Here is a 17,788-nt window from a genome sequence, read left to right on the forward strand (position 1 = left end):
CCTGCTCCCCAGCGGGGTTGTTACAGCTAGTGCCCGACCAGCATTCCGCCCCATCTCACCCTTGTGGGCTCTTCCCACATCACAGGTGCGACGAGGGTACTCCCCGGTTAGAACCCTTGCCGTGGGTACGAGTTGTGCAAAATCGTCTCTGCACTGTAGACTCTGCCTAGAACATCTCTGCTGGAAAACCTGCAGACAGGGAACTAAGAGGTCACCTTTCAACATTCACTGTGTTCTACACGAACTTGCTAAAGCAAGTCATGTGCTTGACTGAAAGCTTCTCAGTGTAGCCACAAATGAGATTCAACAGTCGACACATATTGAGTGCTTATCACATGCCAAGCGCTGTTAGAAACACTTCACGTGTATTATCCCATTAGTCATTAAAGCCACCCTGTAACGGCAGTAGCATCCTTGCCCCTTTCAAATGCGAAAACTGAGGCACAGCGACTAAATGATTCATCCAAGTGAACCACACAGTCCGTAAAGTTGGAAAAATCAAAACAGCATTGAGGGAGGAAGGAGAACTTGGGGAAGTGGAACCAACTGTCTGGAGCTCTTGCCTTAGGAATCAGCATCCCTCTGCCTTCGAGCTCAGCTCTTCAGCACCGGACAACACTGGCTCTTCGGTCCGGCCCGTGTCTTCCTGATCTCTCTCACAGACTGATTACAGCCCCTCGGAACCTCTGCATTTCTACACAAAAATCCTCATTCTTTTCACTGGCTTCCTTCTGGAAACGCTTCTAGTCTCTGCATCCTTCCCTGAGTCTTCTCTAGCTTGCTCTCTTGAGACACGTCTTTCTAGAGAACAAAGTGGAAGAGTGCAGTGGTCGCGCCCAGGTTTGGTTCCAGGTTTGGTTCACAGGCCTCGGGGAAGCCCCTCGCCCTCGCTGACCTTCGCCTTCCCGCATAGAGGCAGACCCTGAGCCAGATGCCCCCAAGCATCATTCCAGCATTGCCATCTCTGCCGTTTAACCAGCCACAGGGTAGACGGGGCTGTCCGTGCCGAGGACGAGAGGAAGGAGGCGCTGTGGTGAGTTGCCCCGACTCCAGCTTCACCCGGTTAACTCCCGGCTTTCACCTGCAAAACCTCAATGACAGGGGTGGTCCTGTGTTGTCTTCATCAGTCAGACACACGTTCATCAAACTCCTACCATGAATCTAGCATCCAGCCAGGCTCCTCAAGCAAGAACAGTTTCTTTAAGCACCTACTTCCTCACAGAAGTACAGACTGAAGATACGTGTCTATGGATGGTAGAGGGCATAAGGGAGTAATACATCCTACATAGTTGCTTAAACTACTTAAGTCCTTCAGATTAAAGAGATGTTTTGATCCTGATTATCTCGAGATAGCCTACAGCATCTATAGACAATCCAGAGGAAGGCCTGGGAACGACTGCAGGCTTTCTGCTCCCTCTCAGGGTCAAACGCTGCTGCAGGGGAGGGGAAGAAGGCTGGTCTGGGGACCAGCTGACCTGGGGTCCAGGCCTGGCTCTGCTCCTAGTGTCCAGCCAGACAGGCCCTGGGCAAGTGCCCCTCCTTCTCTGGCCCTTGAGTTTCACAATTCCAAAGGGGAGGAGGCGTGGGGCCGTCAATCTTGTCTGTGGCTCTCTCTAGGCCTGCAGGGGAGTGGGGCTCATGGTCTTCCCACGGCCAGCCACAGGCACAGCCCTCCTCAAGTGGAAAAACACGGAGTCCTGTCACCGGGTGCTGTCCTTCCCGATGGAGGAGAGGCCAGCTGCCGGCCTGATGGAATAGGTCCTAATGAAGCCAGACAGTCCTGCAGAAAAAAACACCATCCCTGCCAAGAGGCCTTTATTTCAGCATGACTTCCCTGGAGGGCGCAGTCACATCCTCCACGCTGCTTTCACAGAACCATTACCCCCATCAGCTGTGAGTGTGGGCGGAGGGTGCGAGGAGGGCCCAGAATGGGGCAGCTGCAGACACTGCCTCGCCTCGCTGTGGCGAGCCAGGCCACCGTGCTGCTCCTGAAGAGAACAGAGCAGGTCGCCTGCGTTGTTTTTGTTGTTTTTTTTTTTTTCAGTTGGGTCATTTCTGAAATCCTGGAATTTCAGAGTCAAAAGGAAGTATTGAAGCCTCAAACCCAACTCAGCACACACGGCCCATGCAGCAACACCAGTGACCCGACCCATCCATATTAAAATTGTATGAATACATCAATGAGACTGGAGGAGCCGGGGACTAAGGTTGCTGCAGGGACGGGACTAAGGTTGCTGCAGGGACTTCACCCGTTGCTCACATGAGGCAGTGGGTCCCCTGGGTGTTTCCGTATTACTCTTTGTACTCTTCTGTACTGAGTTTTTCCAAATTAGGGGAAAAGGGGAGGGACTTCCCAGAAGCCCTTTGTAAAACACAAAGCCGCACCTTGGTCACTGAGAATCTGTCTGGGAGTCCAGCATTCAAGTGTTTCAAATTCATGACATCAGCCTCCTGGTGCCAACCACTCCTGACCTCTCTGGCTCTCCCACTTCTCAGCGTCTCTTCTGGGGCACAGCAGCATAGGATGGCAGACAGGGCTCGGCCATAGGTGCCAGGGGTGACCCTGGGCCAGCATCTTCCCTCTCTGAGCCTCAGTTTCCCCATATGCTCCCACCTTCTTGCACAGCCTTTGATGATTTACAAAGGACTTCATTTGTGTTTCCTTGTTGAGTCAAAGTTAGGCAAGATAGAGATTCACCAATGAGAAGGTGAGGCCCTGCAGTCCAGGTCTCTGGACCCAGCCTAGCATGCCCCACCCTGGAAGGTGCTAAGGAGCACAGAGCCAGGCACCCCTTCCCGCCTCAGCATGGGCACCTACAGGATGCACCAAGACCCAGGCAGCAAGGACAACTCTGGGTGGCCTCTGACCTGCAGGGCCTCGCCATCACAAAGCAGCAACCCCAGCTCTGCTCTTACTTCTCTCCTCTGCTGCCGGCCCTGGGCACCAGCCCCTTGCTCCTCCGGCCTTTGCTTGACCCAAGTCCTAGCTTGAACCACAAGAACTCTCCCCTTCTACCCCCAATCACCTTCCAGGCCCTGAGGCGGTCTCTCACCTCAAAACCCCATAGCAGGGGAAGGGGGAGAAGAAAGCACAGGACTGTGTGTGTGTGTGTGTGTGTGTGTGTGTGTGTGTGTGTTTGTGTGTGTAGACATCTGGTGCCCCTCGCCAATAGCCCGACACCACTGGACCTCCCCCATCTTGTCCCCCTCTGAACTACTTCTGCCTGAGCCCCTGAAAGAGCTCTGATGGATGGACACAGAAAGCCAGCCCACTGCACTCCACCTGTGTGGAGATCAGCCCTAGTTGCAGTGCCCGGGGAAGCAGGGATTGGGAGTGGGAAGGGGAGGGACTTACCAGGAGCACCCATAGCTGGGAGGCTCCAAAGAAAACTGAGGTCACTCTTCTGCAGCATGAATCCTTCCATGCTTCTTGGAGGAGGGGGCCCTGGCCAGCAGGCCAAACTCTGTGGATACTCAACACAGGCCTCTTCTGGTCCAGCCAGGCAGACAGAGTGGGGCTCCTTCCCACCTGGAACCCCCCCCCACACACACCCCAGCCACTCCTCCTTTCCCCTTCTCCCTCTGCCTACCCACCGCTGCCCCCAGGACCCAGCTCAGCCCCACCAGCCTGGCTGCCAAGGGCCTTCAATCTAGGCTGGCCCCAACTCCTCTTGCAGGGTCCCAGCCGACAGGGAGCCCATGGAAGCCAAGGCTGCACTCCCTCCCCTGCCTCCCAGCAAGGCCTTGGTGGAACTCTCCATCTAGTCGGTGCTTAAACAGAGGTCTGTCAGTATAAACTTGGGCCTGAGTCCACATTTGGCTGGTGTCTGACTGGCAGATGGCGGGACATGGAAGAGAACCTCACTTACACAGCTGGCCCGGTTTTCTTTCCACCCAGAGCCCAACTTGCACCCACAACCAGGATGGCTTTTTGCTTTCCAAGCCCTGGATGCACTGCCTGATGTGGAGAGCAAAGCGTTCCCTGGAGAATGCACCTGTGGATCCAGAGGCTCGCATACTCCCTTAGTGGTGGGTGGGGTGGGTGACAAGGAATGAAGCCTGCCTTGTGCCCTGGGCAGGAACAGCCCTGCCTGGAACCAACTTAAACACCCCATCCTGACCACTGGGAAGCAATCCCCAATGTCCCCCAAGTACAAAGTCCAAGTTCAAAAGCAGCTCTGAATGAGAAGGGGGCCAAAATGAGTTATGAGACATCTCCCATGAGGGCCAAGGCCAACACTTGGCCCAAGCGGATGGTAAGCCTCCAAGGCCCCTCTGGCAGCATGTCCCTGACCACCATCCCCGGTCTCACCCTGCCCCTCCGAACTCTGCCCCGGCCACCCCAGGCAACTCTTGGCTCCTGGCCCTGCTCTCCCTGCCCTCAGGCCTCTGCACATGTTGTTCTCCTTACCGGAACACCATTCCCCTCCCCTCCCTGTTAGTCTGGATAACTCATGCATTTGTCCATGTGTTCATTCAACAAAAATTCTGAGGGCCTCTTCTGTGGACTAGGCCCTGGGCTGGATGCCAGAGACAGGCTGTGAACCAGGCAGCCCAGGAAGGCCCCTGTTCTCATGGGGTTTGTGTTCCCAGGGGCTGGGGGATTGGGGGGAGCAGACAATGGACAGGTAATGATGTCCATGAACAAGGGTGCCATTTGGTGGGGAGGCCTTGGAGCAGGCCTGGGTTTATCTCAACCAGGGAGGTCTGGAAAAGCCTCCCTGAAGTCATGGCCTCTGTGTGGTGAGGAGCCCAGAACCAAGTACGAGGGGTTTGCTGGGAAGGGGGAAACTGAGGGAGAATAAGCATGTGTGAGGATGTGTGTCAAGCCAACTGGGAGTCCTGATTACCTCCAGACCTTGGTGAGACTCAAATGTCACTCCTCCAACAAGCCTGCCCCACCCTCTTCATGTCTGGGTGAACCCCAAGCTTCCTGCACATCCCCTGTAGGCCTCCTATCTGCCTGGCTCTCATGGTCGGTCATAGGTGCCATGAAGGCAAGGCCACAGCTGTCCTGCTGAGCCGTGTATTCCCTCCAAGCACCTGCCAAGTCCTCCCTGCATGCTTCTTCTGAATGCAAGGAAGGAAGGTAGGCAGGTGGGGACATGTACACTCAGGGACAGTCCCCGCACCCTTTGAGGGCAGCTCCCTCATTTAGCAAATTCCACTTAGTTGGGAACATTCCAGAACATCAAGCACTGTGCTGCCTCTCTGGGAGAGTCGGCAGCAGGGTCTCTGTCCACACTGTGGGCAGCACTTCGCTGGCAGGCCTTTCAGAGCACGCAATGGGGAATGGCCGTGCACAGACAGGAGCAGCTATGTGTGGACTGGTCGGGGTATGGAGAGTAAGGTGAGATCCTGCTGTGGAAATGTTATATCACTCTGCTTCTGGTGACAATTCTGCTATGCTGAGAATTAGCATCTTTTAGCTTAAGATAAAACACCTTGATGATTACTTGGTAATCAGACAAATTATATTACTGGACACATTCTAAAATGCCAAGCATGCAAAGCCGCCTTCCCTTGGACCCTGTCTAAGGCAAAATCCTCTAAGCTGGTAAAAGATGTTTCATTTGTCCCGAGCTTGGCAGGATGTCTGGGGAGCCAGCGTATCTCCCAGGAAGCTGAACATGGGTGAATGGGGAATGAGTTGCTGTCTTTATAACACCTAAGCTTTAAAAAAGAAAAAAAAAAAAAAGACACTGAAATACATACATCAAAGAATAAGCCCCTTTAATTAAAATTCAGGAACTGGCAAAACCAAGCTGTGATTTTAGAATTTGTTTAATCTCAACTTTTGGGAAGAGAATGGGGATATCTACTAGGCAGGACTCTTCTGGGGTGCTGGAAGTAATTTTCTTTTGTGATCTGCATGAGAGGTTCATGAGTGTGGGATTTTGCAATAATTCATTGAGCAGAACACGTCTGAGCCGTGCACGTTTTTGACATGTGCACTTTCCTGCATGCATGTTATATTTCAACTAAAAGAAGAGACGCACCAGGTCTGAGGGGAACTCAGAACAAGCTAGTAACTGGGCACACAGAGAGACAAAAGTAAGACGACGGTCTCCTCGAATCGGCCATCTAGCCCCAGCCCTGGCCAGCACCTTGCCAATCCCTCCATCTTAGCACTGACCACGCCATAGAATGAGGGTTTTCTATCCATCCATCCCTCACAGAGCATTCTGGAGCATAGAGAGTGCATCTATTCCTGTCTGTATCACTTGTGCCTGCACAGAGATGTTCCAGAAAAGTCTGTTGAGTGAGAGAGAAAATGAGAATGAGGGGGGGTCCATGTGCAAACACTTAAAGCGTGAGGTGGAAAACAAACGGCCAGAGGGAGTGGAAGCAATGTGCCGCTGGGCTGGCTGGAATGTGTGGTAATGGCTGTTGGCAGAGGTGAGGTAACATGGGGTAACATGAGGTAACTGAGACCTGGGCTCAGTCAAGGGGTCAGGGGGTCGATGTGGGTGTGGATGGGAGCTGGGCAGCTACCGCACTCAACTGCTGAGGAGGGGGTGGCCTTAGTTTCGATGCCATTCCAGCAGCTGCTTCCCACGTGGAATGGGACTTAACGACCCTCCCTTCTTTTAGAGGCAAGTGCATACAGGTCATTTCAACTGGTCAGCACTGGACCTGCTAGCCGGTCGCCATTTCCCTTTTCAGAAGACGGGAAATATCAGGGAACACACATGCTTCCTTGCTTGTTTTTTCTGGACACTGAGGAGAGGCCTTGGGAAAAGAAGATATTGCTATTATGAGCACTGACTTACCGAACGCAGTCAGCTTTGCTATCTCCTTCAAACAGGAGTTTTTGTAGGACACAGCCTTGGACAGCTGCCAGAACCCCACAGGGACCCCCCTGCAAAGAAGGACACACATTAGTACCAGTGAGGACTGACCAGGGCAAACCTGGCTGTTCCTCCAGAACCAGCCTGCTCCCACCAGTTCCTGCCCCTCCAACATGGGCCTGAGTACTTCTGCAAAGCACTGAGCCTAGTCACAGAGAGGGGGTGACAAAGGCCACGGTGCCCAGCACTGGAAGAAGAGCAAGTCTGCAATGTCTCATGGGAAGAAAACAGGCCTTCACTACCAGTCAGGTGTAAAACCAGGTTCATCACCATAGGTTCCCAGTCATCCAGAGAAATGCTTCCATGTCCACAGGCTGAGGGTGTCAACAGTTTACTCAGCTTCGAGGCCCATCCTAAAGGCCTCCCCCTCCAGGAAGTCTCCCCTGATCACCTCAGTACCCCCTGCAGCAGCCTCTGCTTATGTGAGCAATCTTTTGCCCAGGTGTGGCCTGCCTCAGCACCCATTATGTGTGTCTCTATTGCCCCCCCACCCCACGTTAGAGGAAGAAGGCTTCCTGAGGGGTTCATTCCTATAGGCATCAACAAGTACAAGGAATATCAGAGTAGCAGATATGGGTGCCCTTGAGCTGGGGGTGCAAAATGAGCTGAGCTTGGCCACACTAGGGACAAAGGCTAATGGTCTTGGGGTTCTTCCTCGGGCAGTGTGGGGCAGGGGAGCTTCCTGGGATTTGAGAAATGGAACCTCGTTGGGCTGCTGGATTTAGAGTATCTTCTAGCCCTTAAAGTGTGTAACTTGGTAAATGTGTACACACCATGTCCAAATCCTGCTCCCGTCTGCCTACACTTCCCTGTCTTGAAAACACCTCCTCCTCACACACTTCTTCTCGAAGCCTCTCCTTTATTCAGGCTGCCTCCTGCCTCAAGTGTCCTCTCTCCAGCCCTGCTTGCAAAACCATTTCTCAATACTCTGCCTGTGGACCCACTCTGATGCCCCCAACAAACACAGAGCCTCCTTCTGCTCCTCTCAGAGAAGATTCTGGACACTGAGGAGAAGTCTTCATAGAGTAAGGGTCACACTCCCCAGCTCTTGCTCTGCCAGCCACACATGAAATTCCAGCACTGGGTGACAACCTGGCAAACACAGGGCTAGTTGGCACTGAAGAGCTCAGGAAATGCTCGCAGGACTTACCAAACTGGGGGACATCCTGCCCCTGTCTGTGATGGGCCCACAGAAATGTCCCTGGGAAACTTAAAAGCAACCTGCCTTGTTCTGCACGATGCCGTATTTTAACGAGGCTTTGTCATTAAAGGAAAAACTCTGAAGTTTCCATTCCTCATTGAAACAGCAAAAGCTGGAACCAAACAGAAGGGCCTTTATGTCCTGTCAAAAGAAGAGAGAGTTTCGTCAGTTGTCTTAAAAGCAAACAATAACACACTGCGCGGTCTACAGATTCCCACAGGAGCTGGTCTTGCATTCTAGCAGGGCATCCCGTTTTCCAGCAGGGTTATTTATTTTCTTTTTCTTTTGCAAACTCATTATTATCTGAGAAAAGAGAAAAGTCGATCCTGAGGGCCTCATCTCTGGAACGTCCATAAACCAAACCAGCCTGTGCTGACCTGGGCCCAAGTCTTGGTAGGTTCTTTAGGGGAAACTGAAACAGAAACTTTTAGTTCTAGAAGGGATCTTGGAGGTTCTTGGCTGTACACGGTAACCACCTGTGGAGTGTTTAACCATCCTGATGCTCAGGCCACAGGTCAGGCCAACTAAATCAGAACGCTTGGGTGTCAGACTCCAGTATCTATGATTTTAAATGCTCTCCAGACAATTCCAATGTGCAGCTACATTTGAGAACTGGTGCTGACAGACAGGCTTAGCAAACTACGTCCCACAGGCCAAACTTGGCCCCACACATGTTCTGTGGATAAAGTTTTATTGAAATACAGTGACACCCATTTGCTTACATACGTTGGCATTTGCTTCTATGCTGGCTTTTACGTTACGATGGCAGAGTTGAGTGGTTGTAACAGAGAGCCAAAAATAAACGATCTGGCCCTTTTTGGAGACAGTTTGCCAGCCCCTGCTCTAATACTCTTACTACAGGGAAGAACCTCCTCTACAACATCACCCACAAGTGGTCCCCCATGAACTCAGCTTGAAACCCAACAACCCAGGGAGGGGTTCCCAACCCCTCCCAAGGCAGCCCCTCCATTTTTTCACAGCTCTGTCTTCCCCAAACTTCTAGATGACACTGATCTCACAGTTCATCTCCCAGAAACCAAAGCCCCACCCTCCAGAGCCCCAGAAAGTGCCAACCCCTCCACCTGACCAGCCCTGGAAGGCAGAGCCTCTCCCTGGATACCCCCTCCTTATGCCAGCTCCCTCCTCTCTCTCCACCATGGTTTTACACCCAAGGTCTCAGAAGGGCCATCTCATGGGTTCTGTTGCCACCTCTCCAGGTCAGATCTTTCTTACAGATTCAGATTATTTCCTTCTAGAATCGGTTCTCTTTTGCTTTTCATTAAGAAAATCTCAGCGACAGAAGCATTTGTCAACACGTCAGCCCATCAACATGGGCTGGCGGCACACAGGAGAGAAGCCTGGGCGAATTCATCTATCAGGGTTTGCTTTTCCTTCTTGTGCCAACAACAATCATCCGTGTATTTGAACTGAGTTTTTTGAGAGCCTAGAAACTATAGGGACTTGAGTTTTCTGACTGAAGCCCATGTCTGTTCTCTTAATCACAGAATGACAGCCCCCAGCTAGGCACAGCATGGTCACCAGGTCACAGAGTTAACAGCCTGGAAACCTGGGTGCTATGGATGCCATGTGCCCTGAGCCCTCCTTTTCTCTGGGTGGGCCTTAGTTTTTCCAGCTGCTTTTGGAGATGCTACTGCTGGGTGGTCTGAAGTTAGGGGCCTCTAGGGCCCTTCCCAAAATAGGAGTGTTGTGTTCACAGCAAATAATCACAGCCTCGTGGCTACAGATAGCCAGAGCACTTTTCCCAGGCTTGGGGCCATGTAAAAGTGTCCGACCCCCCAACACACACACCCATGCCCTCCACGGTTGGAAAGAAGGAAAGAAAAGGGAAGAGAGGAAGGGGAAAGGGAAAAAAAATCTCTAGAAAAATCTTTGACTTTTTTATCTGTGTGCTGAGTAAATAGGGGGTCAGCTGTGTCCCCAGACATTTTAGCTTCTCCTCCTGGATCCTGGCTGAAAAGCCAGTGGGATAGTGTAAGAGCAGCATTCCATCCCACAGGAACCACTGGCCAAGGGGAGGGGTAAGGCCATCTGGCAGCTGAGATGGTGAGGAATCCAGGGCATCCCTGCAGAGGAGGCCGAGAAGGCCAGGAACCTGCCCCTTAAGTCCTCTCAAGTCCCTCCAGGAGGCCACTGGTGTGAACCCAGTGGTGCTGAGGAATTGTTAAAACCCTCCTGTCCTTCCCTCACTGCAAGCCCAGCCTAAGCCCAGCATGGGGGACGAGCGCTAAAACAGAGCCGCTCTAATGAGGACAATTCTCCCAGTGCCGTCACAACTCTGGAGTGGCCCACTGCAGATGTGCAGAAGCGGCTCCGGGCCAAAAGAAGCACGAGACCCTGGAATGTTTGAGTGGGAGGAGGCTGTACCCACACTTCTTCCTGGAGAAGACCACACCCCCATTTTCCTGACTCTCAGTTCAGGTTCTTCTACACCACGCCCGAATTTCCACTTGAACAACGACTGAGACATAAGATGGTTGGGGTCAGGGGGATCATAACCACCTCACCCACACCAGTTCACATCAAAACAGCTTCAATTCACACCACACCAATTCACACCAATTCAAATCAAGACGTATGAACGCCCACTTTCAAGTTGACAACGCACCTTGGCCACTGAGAGGTCGATTGGCTTTGACACTATCTGCAGCTTGAGCATGGATGGGACTGGAGACAGGATGACTTCTTCCCTTACCAATTCATCCTCCACATCCTCTGAAAGAAAACCGGGGCACGTGAGCTCCTTGTTATGACCCATGGGGAGCAGAATAAGAAATAACACCAAGGGCATGGATGAGTTTGAAGGAAGGGAGGGCTTCCCCACCCTCCACCTGCCTCTCCCCCTTGGGGCTCCCAGGCCTTCACAAGAAGGAAAAAAGACAGAGTAAGGGCCCTGGTTCCTTGTCGCAGTCCCATGCTGGTCCATGGCACAAGGATGCCAGCGGGCACAAGGTGGTTACTGGTCCACTAGAAAGCTCTGCCTGTGGACATGCAGTGAGACAGGAGCCTGGGGCCGAAGCCACGGAGTCAGGCCCAGAAGAGCCTCACTCAGACACATTTCTTACAAAAGGTAGGCATGGCACGCAAACCTGTGCCTGAGGACAAACATGAAGAGGGCAGAATTAGGGGGGAAAAACGCCACTGTTCCCAATAAAATAACAACAGATTATCACTGTCGCAGCTTTCACTTACCAGCCACTTGTGTTTTAACGCCTAGGTCCCATAACAGCCCAGGACAAGGTAATTATTGTCACCCTTACTTGCAGATGCAAAACTGAGGCTTAAAGAAGTGAAATGACTGGCCTGACATCACACAGATGGAAAAGTGACAGAGACACGATAAAACCCAGGCCAGCTCCTGATCGTTCTGTCTTCCTGCCAACCAGACCTCCCTGGACCTCCAGCTGGAAGGGCCACTAAGTCACCTGCCACTCACAGTCATCTTACAGCTGAGGTGACGGAGGCCCAGAGAGGGTCCCAGCATGGGTCTCCCAGCCGGGCCTCCCTCTCAAGATTGTACCCACAGCCGTAGCATTTACCAGAACACTCAGAGGAAGGACCCAAGTGTAAACAATTCAAGGTAATTATGCTGGCAAAACAGAGCAGACCAGTCTCCAGAGAGCCTGTTGAACCATCCCCGCCTCCCATTTTCCTGAGGCTAAATGATTATTTAAAAAGTACACCACACGACATAGAAATCAACATTATCTCCTATAATTCTGTATATCTAGGAATATAGAAATGTCATTGTCCCTGCCCCACTTCTTCTGGAGAGGCTATCCAAAGGCCAACACCCCCAGGACACATGTTTTATATCCCATTCTACAGGCTCCTTTTCTTCCCTTGGGGAGGAACAGGCACAGCAGCACAAGACCAACTCCCAGAGTCCCAGTCCACTGAAAAGGAGACCCTCCCACCTTTAGGCTGAAAACAAAAATTAAAAATAAGCCTGGAATTTAAATGAGAGTCTGAATTTAAATGCAAACTTTTCTTAGTTAGGGTCTCTGAATAAAGCCACCCTGTGACCATGGTCTTATAAAAGCACCCTGAAATAATGACCAGATGTTCACTTAGCAACATGCATGGGTCTTAAAAACAGGGTGCTGGGTAGAGAAGGCAAGAACACAAATAAGATATATATATATATATATATATATATATATATATATACACACACACACACACACACACACACACACACATACACATATGTATATGCACACACATATATATAACACAATATGATTTACATCCATTACAAATATATGCACACAAACACTATGCATTTTGCAAGAATATGCAAGAAAACAGATACCAACTAAATACACAAGAATGACTGCTTGAGGAGAGGAGGATCTTGGGAGGGTGGGGGTGGGGCTAAAAAATGAAGGAAAGGCAGGAGAGAGAGAAGGAGAGAAAGCGAGGGAGGGAAGGAAAGAAGGATGAAGGGAGGAAAGGGAGGGAGGCCAAGGGGAAGGCTTTGCAAAGATCAATACTGAGAATGTTCCCTGAAGGAATAGAGATGTGTGATTAATTCAACCCTGGGCAGCTGAGGCCCAAAACAGAGTAGGGGAGAGTAACCTGAGTGATTCCACCAGGCCCTGAAGGGCTCCTTGCAATCACTCAGGCCAGATTGTTTCCTGGAGGCATAGAAGGGGCAGTATTTAAGCCTATTTGGAGGCTTCTGTTTAGTCTGAGGTTGTCCGGAAGGGAGCCCGGGCCGAAACGTGCCTGCTCGGGGCTCCATGAAGTAAATCTGAGGATGAAAGTTGGGGGCCCAGATTGGGTGGAGCCCCTAAAAGGAGGCAGCCTCCCTTGGCTTCTGCCAGGAGGAAGTTGGCCCCTGTGTAGGGATTTGGTTCAGGACCACATAGCAGGCCTCAGGCCCAGATGTGGTGGGACTGCCATGCAAAGGAAAAACAAAGCAGTCCAGAACGACATGTTGGCCAAGCAGACAAAACCATCTGCAAATGCCAGTGGTTTAAGAATGCTATTTTTAAGGCCCTGGTATAAGTGTCTGGTTGAAAGAAGCAAGGGAGCTTGCTTCCCATACCACTTTATCTACCCTTTGGAGGAAAACGTATATATGTGGTAATATATAATAAAGGTCCATATACCTCTTTTTCCAGGTACCCTAATCAGTATTTCCCGCTGACTGCAGATATCTTCTCCTGGAAGTGCCCCACCACCCCAGACTCCAGAATCTCAGCACGGCACCCCTCCAGGCTTCGGTTTTGATAACACACTCCATCTCACCAGTCCTCCTCCAGGGACTCAGTCTGAGACCTTAGCCCTCTCTCCCACATCATGATGATCTAGCCTCCCGATCATTCTGCCTCCAGGATGTCTCATACCTCACCCCCGCCTTTTTCCCCTCCGCTGTTACAGGAATATGTCATTCTTTTTCTATCTGTTCATTAAGCACTTCATTGAGCATCCATGAGGTGCCAGGAATTATGTGGGAGAGTGGAGGTCCAGGATGAGTAAAGCATAACCCCTGCCTTCAAGGAGCACACTGCCTGGGGGCGGCGAGAAGCCCAAACAAATAATGGAACATGAGTTCCACTTAAAATAGGGACAGTGCGAGGGTTTTAAGAGCAGAAGAGAAGAGGTAAATAGCTCTTCCTTAAAGGGTCAGAGAAGCTTTCCATAAGAGCTAAATATTTGAGCAGGGTCTTGAAATACCCAGAGGATTTCACCAGACAGAACAGGGGCCCAATCATATCTTTTCTCGACTATTCCAAGAACCCCCTCCCTGGTCTTCCAACATCCAGGCTCTTACTCCTAAAATCTATCCTCCGCACGTATCCAGAGATAGCCCCAAAGCCACAGCCCTGCACACATTACTGCCCCCACACAGAATTTTCAAGTGCTCTTTACTGGCTAATGATTTATGGTCAAGCTCATTAGCACAGCACTCAAATCATCCCCACTCTTCCACAACTTTGTTCCCAGCCTCATCTCCCCCTGACCCTACAACTTCCCCTCCAGGCCACTCACTTCAAGCCAATCACTCCCTCACCCTGCAGGCCTTGCATGTAAGGTCTGTTGCACATCTCTACTTGGCGAGACCTTGCTCAACCTTCAAAGCCCCGTCTAAATACCACCTCATTATGCAAACCTCTGGAACCCACCACAGAACTCAGCTTATACGTGTCTAGAAGCAGTGATGAACTGCTGATCATCTGCTTTATATGTTGCTGTCAGAGGATACCTCTCTTCCTTTGTCCCACCCAACCTGGCCCTCCAAGAAAGCAAGCCCACTTTTAATTCACCTCAATCTGCTCAGCCTCATCTATGCCCTGACATATAACTGCTAACAAGTCTGTGGAATTGCAGCAAAGGAAAATGAATCAGGGTGAAGAAGAAAATGCCATTCCTCTAACCAAATTTTGTTCCTTTCTCCTCTTCACCCCAAAACTTCTGTCCCTTTCCCTTGGTGACTGCATTCCATGATCTCTTACCTTCTATTTCTTTCTCCTTTTCTAAATCATTAGCTGAGCCACTAGCAAAGAGGGGTCTGCCTCCCTCTGGAAAACACACACACACACACACACACACACACACACACACACACACACACTTCAAACAACTGAGTTCTGAGAGAATTGCTAAAAGCCTTCCTTCCAGTAGAAGCCCTTTGGGTTCTGAAGGCCAGGAAGTGCTTCGTTTTATGTCCAAACAGGAGTGGCTTTCACTGGAAAATCTTCAAGTGGAGTGCTTTACAGAAACGTTTCAGATGCCAGCATTTGCTGGCTCCGGACCTCATTCTGCATCGCCGTGGGCAGAACTGCCCCTTCCCGGGCTGGCCAAGTGATCCCCACCAGCCATTTCTGATGATTAAAACTCGAAGGAATTGTTACCTCTGACGCGAGCTGAGCAGAATAAATAAACCCCTGCCTCATCATTCCTAGAGGCCCCTGCCTTTCAACTTCATCAAAACGAACTGTCAGACTGCACGTCGCACACAAGTAACTTCTAAAGAGAGCGCTGCTTTCTTCCTTCGCTTTAAAAGGAGTGCTTAAAAGGAGAGGAAAGAGGAAAAGTCACTGAACGGCTGTCGTCTGCCAAGATGGCCAAACAGGTAAATCGCTGGCTTTCGGAAGAAGAGCAAATGTCAACAGCACTCAAGCCTCATCCTTTCGTGCCTGGTCACTGGTTCGCCATCGTCCATTCTACTGCTGCTTTGCCAAGCCCTGCAAACACATCGGTCTTTGGGGAGTGGAGAATTACACAAAGGCATACAAAAGATTGCTTCCAAACTAAAGAGTGGGTGGACACGTTCTCTACCTTGACCTGAGACAGCAGTTACGTGGGTGTACACATATGTGCAAATGCACTTAAGATGTATGTACTATGCACTTCACTGTATTTTATGCCTCAATAATACATCGATAAAAGTTTTTAAAGGATGGTCTCCCCCAGGCAAAGCTGTCGTCTAGAGACCTTTGTAGGTTCTGAATAGTCCTAAAAGAACCTCCAAATGCAAAAAAGCCTCCTCTGCATCCCACCCACCCCCCAGCCCCGTGTGGGTCCAGAAATGCCCAGACTTCTTATAAGGATTTCTCCAGGACAGAAAGCAGAAGAAGACAGCAACCCAAAAGAGAGAAGCCCGCTCTACTCACTGGGCCAGCCTCTCCTTCCTGAGATCAGGTGGGAGGAAAGGAGTCCCCACCCACTGCCTCCCAGACGGAGCAAATGAAGACCACTGGACCCTGATGGGCACAGCATACAGGCATCAGCTGCACTTACCAAGCTGCAAAACGCTCAGCTCCCCATCAGCCTTGCTGGACACTGGCAACTGATTTTTCCTAGAAAAAAAAAAGAAAATGTCAATGTACCAGAGGAAAATATAAACAGCAGAGAAGAATGCAGGGAGCACTGGCTGGGGGTTCAGGAGATGGGTTCTCTCTAGCCCTGGCCCTGCCCCTAATATGTGCCTTGCCCCAGTCACTCTCCCTTCTCTGAGCCACAGGTTCCATATTGGATGGGACCAAATTGCCTCCAAAAGTGCCTTTCAATTCTGTGTTCTCACACACACACACCAGCCAATACAGGATGATAAACCCTGTAGTTTGACACTTGCCAAGAACCAAAATGCAAGCGTATCTTGCTGATGTCATTATGATACTGCTAGAAAACACACACACCCACACACACACACGCACACACACACATAAGTTCTTGTAATCACTGCCCAGATTTTTTTCATCTCATTCTATTTTCTTTTTTGTTTATTTCCTTTCTCCCAGCTTTTTTGTAAAGCTATCAGCTACCATTTATAAGAAACCTCTAAAGTGCACCAAAAACCTATTCTGTGATTCTGATTTGTAAGTTCAGGTATGTACATGTGGAGCTTTCTAAAAATAGCCCACCTGTATTTTAGCTCTCTTTAGATATTTTTTTCCCCTCCAGCATGCATCGATTTGTACTAAAGTAAAATCTTTTCTTTTAAAGAATGTATTAAAAATAACAATATTACATCACTCTCTGAAAACCCATTCACTACGTTAAAATGACAGCTCTTTTGAACGTGGAATTGAAATATATTTTCCTCCAACATCCTTGCAGGGTAAGATATGATTGAAGTAACAATCGTAATCTCGCCACGGTTCGTTCTATTGAATTGGCTTCCTCCTGAAGATGTATTGAAGGGGTGTGAGTGGAAGACCACGGAGGACTCACGGTACCAAATCTGTGAGCACGTACTGCTTTGGACTCTGGGTTTCTTTTTCTGGCTCCAGAACACAGAGCTCCTTCCCCCACCCTCCCAGGCAGCCCTAATCCTCCCCCACTGGCTCAAGCCTATTTTCCTCAATTCAAAATGGCAAAATTCCTATGTCCCTACACGACCAGGATTCTGCGAGCATTCTCCTGGGGACTGGTAAAAGAACAAGCTGGAAAGAGCATTTAAGGCCTGAAGGGGCAGTAGAAGGAGGTGACGGAAGAAGCAGTGCAGATGCTGTGTCAGAGCCCCTCTTCCCCAGCCTGCAGCAATGAGAAACAGCATGCTCATCAGAAGCTTCTGGAAGCGTACCTCTCACACGGCAACTGGCTATGCCACTGAAGGCTGAGGACCGGAGTCCCACTTTTATCTGTCCCTTCTATCACTCTTCCCTCCGGGGACTAAAGCAGAATGCCTCCCCCCTGCATCTCACTATCCGTTTCTGCAAAGTGAGGACTGAGGCATGGTACTAAATGGCCTCTAACACCTGCCTTGAATCATTTCAAGCAGGGAACAGCAGGCACAAAGCCATCTCTGGACTACCCCGGAAAAAGTAACATCTCCCTTGTACCCATCTCTGTTCTCTGCCTCTTCATCTGTCACCCGGATCATTGGAATGGCCTCCTCACGGGTTTCCGGATCCCCAGTGTGATGCCCCACCCCAGACCATCTTCACATGGGTGTCAAAGGCATCTTTCTAGAAAGCAAACCTGACCGTGCCACAGCCTGGCTGAAGTTCTTCCAGGGTTCCCCATCGTCACCACCAACAACAATAATATTTATAAAAATGACAGCAATCATAGCAACAAACACTCTCGGACTCCTTTGACTGTTCTAGGCACTGTGCTGAGTGCTATGCAAGCAACAAAAGCCATCTGCTCCTCAGGACGGCCTTATGAAGTAGCCGTTGTGCTGAGCCTCAGAGAAGTCCGGTAATTTTCCCAGTTACACAGCAAGCAAGTGGCAGCACAGGAATTTGAACCCAGGCAATGA

At 50.5% G+C, this 17,788-nt stretch overlaps 1 protein-coding gene across 3 annotated transcripts in view; it reads right to left on the reverse strand.

The window, feature by feature from the left end:
• The window catches only part of MINDY4 (MINDY lysine 48 deubiquitinase 4), a 110,463-nt gene that overhangs the window by 43,591 nt on the left and 49,084 nt on the right, over positions 1 to 17,788 (reverse strand). For all 3 annotated transcript variants that reach the window (XM_025930043.2, XM_086693301.1, XM_086693304.1), the window contains exons 6-9: positions 15,823 to 15,881; positions 10,679 to 10,785; positions 8,077 to 8,193; positions 6,774 to 6,862 (exon numbers count right to left, since the gene is read on the reverse strand). In XM_025930043.2, the coding sequence (XP_025785828.1) occupies positions 6,774 to 6,862; positions 8,077 to 8,193; positions 10,679 to 10,785; positions 15,823 to 15,881 (372 nt within the window). The remainder of the gene's footprint in view (positions 1 to 6,773; positions 6,863 to 8,076; positions 8,194 to 10,678; positions 10,786 to 15,822; positions 15,882 to 17,788) is intronic.

The sequence above is a fragment of the Puma concolor genome, chromosome A2, assembly GCF_028749965.1.
Source record: "Puma concolor isolate L17-30 chromosome A2, mPumCon1.1.hap2, whole genome shotgun sequence".
Taxonomy (NCBI): Eukaryota; Metazoa; Chordata; class Mammalia; order Carnivora; family Felidae; genus Puma; species Puma concolor.